This window comes from Euwallacea similis, chromosome 23, assembly GCF_039881205.1.
Source record: "Euwallacea similis isolate ESF13 chromosome 23, ESF131.1, whole genome shotgun sequence".
NCBI lineage: Eukaryota > Metazoa > Arthropoda > Insecta > Coleoptera > Curculionidae > Euwallacea > Euwallacea similis.
In genome coordinates this window covers 3,046,632-3,056,735 of record NC_089631.1, presented here as the reverse complement: position 1 = coordinate 3,056,735, position 10,104 = coordinate 3,046,632, and the positions used below count along the sequence as shown (strand labels likewise).

Sequence of the window (10,104 nt, the reverse complement as noted above, 5' to 3'; positions counted from 1 at the left end):
GAACTAATAGAAAAAATGCAATTTCTAATGAGTTTCACACATAACTCGTTCTAATTTTGCTGTTAAAGGTGTGCTTCCTCCTGTGCGTAGAACTACAGCAACCATCGATTGCTATTGACCCTATTTGCTGACTAAGTTATAAAATGAAAGTCTCAACTTTCATTATGTAACCAGTTGAGAAACGAAATCCATTTGTCAGCTGTTTTGATTAAGAAAATTGTTACCTTACTTGTCAAAATTAGAAAAAAATCTTTATTTGTGGAATCAGATATTTACCTATAATTATTAGGTGTACAACTTTGCTTCCGCCGTTTTTGAATAGATGTATGTAGCGGTAAGTAATGATCGAAATAAATAACCCCATGTGGGCATGCAGGAGCCTTGGGCACCTGTTAACATAACCTCATAAAAATATTAGTCTATTTGTGTCTTCATCCTAAAGTTATTCGCAATTGAAAATGTCGGTGTACGAGCCAAATTCTCGTCATTTGCGGGAGGTTTTACTTTTCTGCTTCAATATGAAGAAATCTGCTGCTGAGGCTCATCGAATGCTCTCAGATACTTATGGGGAAGCCACTATTAGTGAAAGGACATGTCGTGAGTGGTTTCAGCGCTTCAAGAACGGTGATTTTCACGTCGAAGACCAACATAGCGGTGGAAGAAAGAAGGTTTTCCAAGATGCGAACTTGGAAGCATTACTTGACGAAGACTCGTGTCAAAGTCAACAAGAATTGGCACAATCATTGGGAGTGACTCAACAAACAATCTCAAAACGCCTCAAAGACATGGGAATGATTCAGAAGCAAGGATATTGGGTGCCGTACGAGTTGAAACCAAGAGATATTGACAGGCGTCTGTTCGCTTGTGAACAGTTGCTTGCAAGGCAAAGACGGAAGGAATTTCTGCATCGTATTGTGACTGGGGACGAGAAATGGGTTCATTACGATAATCCCAAACGCAAAAAGACTTGGGGATATCCCGGCCATGCTTCCACGTCGACGGCCAAACCGTCTATTCATGGTTCCAAAATCATGCTCTGTATTTGGTGGGATCAACTCGGCGTAATATATTATGAGCTGTTACAACCAACTGAAACAATCACAGGTGCTCTTTATCGAACCCAATTAATGCGTTTGAGCCGAGCATTGAAAAAGAAACGGCTGCAATACAACGAGAGACATGATAAAGTGATTTTGCAGCACGATAATGCTCGACCCCATGTTGCGCAAGTGGTCAAGAAATACTTGGAAACATTGAAATGGGAAGTCCTACCCCACCCGCCATATTCTCCTGACCTAGCTCCTTCTGATTATCACTTGTTTCGATCCATGGCACATGGGCTAGCTGACCAACACTTCCGGTCTTATGAAGAAGTAAGAAATTGGATAGAATCGTGGATCGCTTCAAAAGATGTCCAATTTTTTCAACACGGGATTCGTATGCTGCCCGAAAGATGGGAGAAAGTAGTGGCCAGCGGTGGACAATACTTTGGATCCTAAAGGTATAATTAGTTTTTTACAATAAAATCGCGAAATTCGGAAAAAAAACGGCGGAAGCAAAGTTGTACACCTAATAATTTTCCACTATTAGCTTTAAAAGACACCATTATTAGATATATTGAGTGACTGTAAACTATGTTGTCTTTTTTTTTTAAGTTGAATGACGGGTACCTAGCAAACTAATCGGCCACAATGTCATCAGCCTCCTTATTGTTTTATTTATAGTTGACATGGAAATGAAAGGTAAATGAAACACCACTAGTAATGTTATGATTCAAGATGCATTCTTTTATTGTGATTCGGATTTAATTTATAATTAATTTTTAGTAGTAGAAAAAATTGTATATACACCGAGCTGGTGAAATACTTAGGACCTCCATGTCACATCTTTCATTTAAACTTGACCTTCGGGTCATGATAATATATTTCACAATCTTTGTGTATAAGATACTATGAAACAAGTAGTTATTCATCATACTTCGAAGTTTTGTGGCCTATTACAATTTAATTATTTATGCACTTATAATATTGTGTTACATCAATAATTATAATCGTGATAACGTTAATAATTTTGTACCTACTTGTATCATAAACCCGAAGTGTACCATAGATAGAACACTATAGATAGGCGGATACATGTACCAATGATTATTATGTATGTAATAGGTACCTGATATGTAGTTTTTGGAACACTGGTAACCATAAGACACATTTAAAGCATCACATAATGAATTGCGGTTAAGTAAAAGGAAATTCAAACATTTACCTGACGATCTTGTAATATCTGTCTCGTATCCTCCAACAGAATTTGCAAAATTGAAGATATGTATATAAATATAGCAAAGCTGTTTAATCGTTGTCTCTTTTACCCACTAGCCAAAGTCAGTTTAATAATAAACAAATATAAATCGATTTTTAGGCCACATTACATATCTAAATGATTTTTAATAACACTTTCAATAATAGGTACCTATATAAATTAAAATTTATTTTGTGTTAAATTTATGGCTTACTTTTTTATTTAATATAAAATAATATCAACCACGCTTTCTCTTTGTTATTAACTAACTACCAACGTGATCACAAATTAGATACCCAAAAAATCAGGTTCCCGATTTCCGTTCAAGGATTCATTTGAATGTTTGCATAACGAACCATCAAACACTGCTAATAAAATATCATCTCTTGAGCAATTTATAAAGTGTGAGGTAGAAAAAATATTTTAAAATGGAACGGTCATTATTGAGCCACACAGTGTCTAGGTATTTAATTTTGATCTTCGACTGACACCTTGTGTCCTTGCGAGCCTTTTATTGATAACGAAGCCATAGCGTATAAGTGGAAATGATTAATTAACGACATTAATATTAACTGTCCATTATCCATTGAAATAGATTTGAAAATTATTAAAAATATTAAAACTGAAAATAATTCAAATCGCCCAGATTCCTTTAATTATTTTTTTTTGTATATAAAGCATTCACAAAGCACATTTTCCACTTTGTGTGTGAACATTACCCATATTTATATTTATTTTCTAGATAGACACGATCAAAACAATAATAAACGCGCCATCCACTACGTGACGAGCCGTCGATTGGTCTACACCTGCAGGCGACAAATCGTTTTAAAAAGTTGCAATTAGTTTTATTTTCGTTGGTTTTGTACACACCTACTTATGTACTATTAATTGTTGTTTGTGATTTGTTGATATCCTCGTATGTTTCAACTTTTAAGTTATTAAATTATTTTAGCAACAAGCTGACATATCGGCTTTTATTACATTTTAAGAGAGTCTAAGTGAGTTCTGTTAAATAGCATTGCTGTGTGTATGCTTGTTTTGATCTTGTCTATATTGAAAATAAATAGACTTTAGATGTTAGTGGGTTTACCCTTTCAGTTATATCTTTATCTTACTCGCACAACCAATCACAGGGTAGTCTTGGCATTTTATTAGCAGGCCACGGTAGATATCCAGCAGTTTTAAACACCCAATAGTCATAGGACACCTTAGCCACCAAACCTAAAAATTTCCAGTGAAAAGGAAGCAATCCGTAAGTCTGCACATACATAAAAAGAAACAATATAAATACTTTTTTAAGTTCACATTTTCCGGATAATATGTAAAGGAAGGTTAAACAATATTTACCAACAAACAGTAAAACCTCCGCAGTTATAATGTAATAAATGAAATCAGTCCAATCCTGTGGACTTTGACACATTTTAGCAGCGTCTAATTCAATAACTTTAGAATTCATGTTATGACATTTTATGTCATCATGGTCGGGAATATGACTAAGTTTCGATAACAACCACACCTAGAAAATGAGTAATTAAATTCTACAGTTTCCCACAATCCGTCGTTTTATAATATGTGACTGGTCACATTATTCATTGCCCTTCAATTTTGACGGAAACGGGTCTGTTCTCAAAATTGGGTTGAATCTCAGGAAAAAATGACGTAATGGGAATAAGTGGTTTGTTTTTTAAAGTGCAACAAATCATAACGATAGTAAAATATAATTAACAATTGCTTAAATACAACAAACAAACCGTTTTCAAACATTTAAAGGTCGAATTTGCTTCAAAACTGTGAATATGCGATTTGTTTGCTCTGTCATGTCTACCTTGAGTTTCATAGTATTGCAATCGCAGTGTATTTTATTGAAACCCAGTTTCACTTTCCGTTGATTGTAGTTCCTTTCAAATTGAATATTGTCTAATACGTACGTTTCCAACTAAAAAGTTCAATAATTGATCAAGTTGATAAGTAATATTAAAAAAACCTCTCAGTAGGCAGTGAACCTTAAACGTTTGGCGTTGATTAAGCCATTTATTATTATTGAATGACCTTAAAAATAAATAACAGATAAATTTATTCAAGACATGCCTGTGATATTAATACGCCTACTTCGGATTTTTTTTAATGATCACCCATATTTCATAAATACACACATCATTCATATCGATCCACATACCACTCTAATGTCGTTGCGTTGAAGACTCAAAGTATCAAAATTACTTATAAATTTAGTCCCTTCTAATGGTTGAATTGAAGAAATTCTGTTATTATCAGCAATAAAATTCCTCAAATTTTGGTAAGATGGATCACTCAATTCCTTTATAGACGTTATCTACAATTCCAATTCTTAGATCGCATTACTCAAACCAACATTTCAATCTTTCACTCACTTTATTGTTGCTCACGTCCAAATAAATGGTATTGACAGGCAGCGGTACAGGCAGAGAGCGAAACTTCTTGCCAGAACAGTTCATTGCCACTTCAATAGTTGGTAACTTTGCTTGAGAGAGATTCAATCGGTATGTTTCACAGGAGCAATTGTGATGGCAGTTTTTTTGTAACTGTAATAAATATCAATATTAGAAAATCTAGACATAAGAATAAAATTGTTGATGACACACTTACCTCATGCACCGCTTTTACTTGCGAAAATGGTAAAATCTCTGCTGTTTGAAACCACACAAAATCCTTAGACGTAATGCAGAATGTATCATTTTCATTGTTAAAGATTATTTCTGGACGGATCAGTAAGGTATTTTTGAGCTTTGAACAAATTAGATTTGTATTATCTGTAAATACACAAACTATGTAGGCAATTTATGAAGAATTTAATGAATTGCTTACTAGATATATCTAAACTGACACTATCCTTTCGAATGTTGGGTACCTCAGTCAAATTATTATGAGATAAATCTAGAACACTTAAATTGTACAGAGTCACCAAAGACCGATCTTCAATGGCATTAATATGATTTGAGGACAGATTCAAACAGGAGACTCTACTGTGTTTTGCAAATTCTCCTTCAATCCTGCTTATGTTTCCATCTGTGATTGTCAAGTACCTAATCAATCGTAGTACTGATTGAGAGGAAGTTAGATTAAATGTCTCAAAGGTTGCATTGCGAATATGAAGAGCTTCGATGCCATTGTTAGAGGTGATATCTATAAAGAAATAAACATAAAATCAAAATGGAAAGGGCTTTTCAATCCCAATTTTAGAAGCATTACAATAGAGCCTTGGTATTGGTATAATGAAACTTTACTTCAATAATAATTTCAATAAAAACCATGAAACTGAACACTATTCTGTCTTATTGCAATGTTTGCATGGATTTTATCTGTCCCATCACTGTCTAAGGTTTGGTAGAATGATCTTGAAGTTTAAATATATGAATAACCCCAACATAAGTATGTATTTGTAGGATTCATTACTATCCATTAACACTACTCTACTATTTTTATTCCCCACCAACATCTATATACCTCTCAAATTAGTTACTAATACCTATCGTAATACAAGGTATACTCAGTAGAAACACTATACTTACTAACACAAGCCAATCCTTCGGTAAGGGTGAAATGATTAACATCACAACAGATAGCTGCTTTTTGGCAATTGGGCAGTAAATGACATCTACATGTGTCTTCAGGAGGAGGACACACTTCAGGTAATTGATGGAAACACTGATTACTGCAACTACTATCGTCAGGAGGAAGAAGTGATGAGGTAGATTTAATGATAAGTGTTATAATATATAAAATTTGATACCACACCCTCATCTGAAATGAAATAAGTGGTCTTGGAAAATCGTAACTGCAAGTAGGTGCTTATAATTTCACTCTTAAATAAACAGTCTTTGAGGTTTTCCTTAAAGCCCTTTAAAAAATCTGAATTCCTATATACATACATAAAGAGAAATCCTTTTGGATAAGACAAACCTCAAAGATAGTAAATTAATGTTTCTAAAATAAAAAATAAGTAAACAAGTTGCAAGGAAAAACAATAACCAAAATTTTAACCTTAGAATTTTGAAAGATGGAGGGCGGAATCCCTTTTTAGCTTTATTTTATTTCTATTATATTATAATAATTTTCTAACAACTTTTACAAAATATATAAATTTTATATGAAAATATAGGTTAAATGTTAAAGGTTCCCTGCAAAAAGTTCACCATGTCAAGAAAAGTTAGTGTGACGTCAAAGAAGCCGCGAAACATTTCTACAACGTTGTCAAATGTAAAATGCTGCGTTGGATTAACTGGAATGTTTAAAAGTCCAATGTTATTTATTGATATCGGCGTGAATGGTGTCATTCGTTCAAGCCACTGTTTCTTCTAATGTTATAAAGCGAAGAATTTGGTTTGTTATTATTTTTAATTATTTGAAATAATAAAACACATAGGATAGAAAAAACAGCATTTTTTTGGGAATACATTCTCGTAAAAGATAATGCTTAAATCACGGCATAATGGTGAATACAAAGGTGGAACTACTAACATACCCAGAAGTACCACTATTCCTGGTTTTAGCATAGTATTCACATTTTCACTCATTTTAGCCGTAGCTAGAACCTAATCGTGGATGGTTCTTATTTAAACTTGTAAGCCCCCAAAGCTGTTGAACAATGACACATGAGACTTCCTTTTCATACCAGCCTCATGTGTCATGTCCATATTATGTCATATTTCAGTGAGAACATCCGGCAACACCGACGATCAGCAGGGCTACCAAAACCACAAAATCTTTGCAATTTTGTAACACCACCACCAACAAAACGAAAATTAAACATCGAGATTCGTCGGCCTTTTGCTGTTACGTAAATGTCAAAATTCTGAAAAAAATCTTCGGTCGTTCCTTCGAGAGAAGAATAATCGAAGATTTTTGAACTTTGATTCGCTAGATTACATAACTCGAAGAATCATCAAGGGCCGAAAGATCGTTAGATAATTTTATCAGTTTACTTTTGCTGCCTTTACTCTGACATGGCTACACGAGTGGGAAGAATTTGGGGTGCTGGGATATTAAAGTCCAATACAACACACTGCTTACGACAGGTGAGTTAAAAAAGAACTAGTATCTTTTAACTTTTAGTTGTGAGCTTTTGCTTGCAGTAGCTTCATAAGGAGCAGTTTGGGGCTTTGTGATGCATTAAATTGATTTGCACTTGACAAGTACAGGTTAGGTCTCCCTTTTGAAAATTTGGAACTAATGTTCCTCTGTTATATCACCACCTGAGAGATATAAATAAATAATGCAATTTTCAGTTGTATTTCAAATATCAAAATAAAATATTTACATTTGCAGATAAACTCATTTTCAACTGCAAGAGAGCTAACCACAGGAAAGAAAGCAGTAAGTATTTTTACTCATTTGTAATTTTTTTTATAAGAAATTTCATTGAGTGACAAAAGTTCCTTTTGTTTTTTTGTATAAAATATTAAACATATTAAATTATGTCAATTAACAAATGCAATGCATAATAGATTTACTCTGTTAGTACTCATTTTGAGATTGGAGCTCATGTATCACAATGAAAGCTTCAACTTTTATTATCAACCATTTATTTTCACTTCACAAATTAGTGACATCCTGTTGTCCATGTTATTCTGAGATACCTTCAATTTGGGCTAGAACATGTAGATATTACCTATTTTTAGCTACTTGGTGGTTTGGGTATTCTTGCTGGAGGTGCAGGAGTTTTAATTTACACTTTAGATCAGTCTGTTAGGGCGTCAGATCTTGAGTTACACCCCCCAAAGAATCCCTGGAGTCATAATGGTTGGTTTAGCTCACTTGATCATGCCAGGTAAGTCTTATATTTTAAAATGTCATATTGTATTATAGCTTAGAGACAGGTTGATTGTTATAAGTACTTATAAGTATTTCAATACTTAAAAATTAAACCTAGACTTATTCAGTTTTATTTCTTAGCTTCAGTTATAAGACAAAGTATATGCAATTTACTCAAATACCATAGCAGTTTGTAAAAGGTTCATCTAATGTTACTAAAAAATTTTGTAAAGATGCGTGATTTTTAGATTGTTAATTGCCAATAAAGAAACAAAAGTTTTATATAATAAATGTAAAGAGTAAATTTCATATTAAATTGTTACTGATTACCATAACCATAAAGAATATAAACATTAAACTCCACACTTTCAAACTTTGTCTAAAATTTTAGTTAGTTAAGTTAAGATTTCTGTGACAAAGTGATGTTTAATAAGTGCTATTTAAACACAAAGCAATTGGTATTTTCATTTTAATTGTAGCATAAGGCGTGGCTATGAAGTCTATAAACAAGTATGTGCAGCTTGTCACTCTTTGAGATTCATTGCATATCGTAACTTAGTGGGTGTTAGCCACACTGAAGAAGAAGCCAAAGCTGAGGCCGAAGAACAAATGATTACTGATGGTCCTAATGAGCAAGGCAATATGGTTAGTTAACATTAGCTTAACAAATTAGATATATGATAAAGATTTTAATATTTAAATACATTTAGTTCCAACGTCCTGGTAAACTATCCGATTATGTACCCAGTCCGTATCCCAATGAAGAAGCTGCTAGGACAGCAAACAATGGTGCCTTTCCACCAGATTTAAGTTATATTGTATTGGCGAGACATGGAGGTAATTCTAGTATAATTTATTGGCTTAAAATCAGTTTTAAATCAGCTTTGGATTTTCAGGAGAAGATTATATATTCTCCTTACTTACTGGGTACTACGATGCACCGGCGGGTATCAATTTAAGAGACGGACAGTATTATAATCCCTATTTCCCAGGAGGAGCCATTTCCATGGCCCAAGCCTTATATAATGAAGCAATGGAATATTCGGATGGAACGCCTGCTAGTGCTAGTCAGTTGGCCAAGGTAAGTTTTAAATATGGGAATGAGATAGGCAATGCATAGTTCAAATTTTAAACCTGACAAATATCTTAAAAAATGTAGAATCAGTGGAACAAAACCTAATGTATATTTTAACTTATTGCTTTAATTAGGATGTCAGTACGTTCCTAAAATGGACGTCCGAACCAGAATTTGACGATCGTAAGAGAATGACCATCAAGGCCATTGGCATATTTTCCATTCTCCTTGCACTGAGCTATTATGCCATGAAATTCAAGTTCTCAAGCATCAAGACAAGGAAAATTCTGTTTAGGCCTAAGGAAAAGTAAGCTCCAAGATGAGCTCTCAACGTGACTGTTAGCCAATTGTTTTCTCTTATAGACCATCATACTTTTAAGCATAATAATTTTACGGATTTGTAAATACAAAATATTGTAGTATGGTACACATACGTAAGTGAAATCTTTTTTTGGGAAAAGATGTAATTACCTTTTTTTCTTTCGATTTATCGTGCGTAACAGTTGTCACGTTATTTGTTAATTAAATTATCTGTTCAAATTTGTATTTTTTTTTGTTGTATATTTTTAGAATCAAAGTAATAAAGTTGGCAAAGTGTCATGTAAACGTGGCAATGGGTAACTGACCTTTATGGTTACGTCATTAAGTTACCTATTGTCGGCACAGAACCGAGTTGAACCATGTTCCTTCTTAATAAATACTATGACAAACTACTACGGACTAGACGACTCTTCTACATTCCCCTTCTTTAGCTTTTCATTCAACAAATTGCTGACCTCTGGTTGTTTAGCCACAAGCATCCTACACGGATGTTGACTTTATAGACCACGAACTTTGTTTGAGCTTCGTCGTCTTTTGCTGTTGAAAATATGGAATTTAACCGTAACCAATTTAGTGTTAAATTCAAGCCATTCCTGCGACAAGTGGTGCTCATGTCG

The 10,104-nt window shown here is 33.8% G+C and overlaps 2 protein-coding genes across 6 annotated transcripts; one reads left to right on the top strand and one right to left on the bottom strand.

The window, feature by feature from the left end:
* Positions 1-3,406: 3,406 nt before the first annotated feature.
* Positions 3,407-6,510, bottom strand: hfw (leucine-rich repeat domain-containing protein hfw). 5 transcript variants are annotated; one of them, XM_066401482.1, is made up of 9 exons: positions 6,474-6,510; positions 5,850-6,081; positions 5,146-5,463; positions 4,927-5,090; positions 4,692-4,862; positions 4,478-4,633; positions 4,127-4,237; positions 3,649-3,817; positions 3,407-3,522 (listed from the first exon to the last, which is right to left on the bottom strand). In XM_066401482.1, the coding sequence occupies exons 1-9, from the start codon at positions 6,474-6,476 to the stop codon at positions 3,413-3,415; spliced, it is 1,434 nt and encodes a 477-aa protein (XP_066257579.1). In that variant the 5' UTR covers positions 6,477-6,510; the 3' UTR covers positions 3,407-3,412. The 5 variants fall into 5 exon arrangements, with proteins under 5 accessions (XP_066257579.1, XP_066257580.1, XP_066257581.1 ...); XM_066401483.1 differs by lacking the exon at positions 6,474-6,510 and adding an exon at positions 6,322-6,428; XM_066401484.1 differs by lacking the exon at positions 6,474-6,510 and adding an exon at positions 6,210-6,298.
* A 586-nt stretch (positions 6,511-7,096) lies between these two features.
* Positions 7,097-9,712, top strand: Cyt-c1 (Cytochrome c1). The gene is made up of 7 exons (XM_066401486.1): positions 7,097-7,355; positions 7,606-7,653; positions 7,959-8,107; positions 8,571-8,736; positions 8,802-8,928; positions 8,988-9,172; positions 9,301-9,712. Exons 1-7 carry the CDS (start codon positions 7,284-7,286, stop codon positions 9,475-9,477), a joined length of 924 nt encoding a protein of 307 aa, XP_066257583.1. The 5' UTR covers positions 7,097-7,283; the 3' UTR covers positions 9,478-9,712.
* The last annotated feature ends 392 nt before the right edge of the window (positions 9,713-10,104 follow it).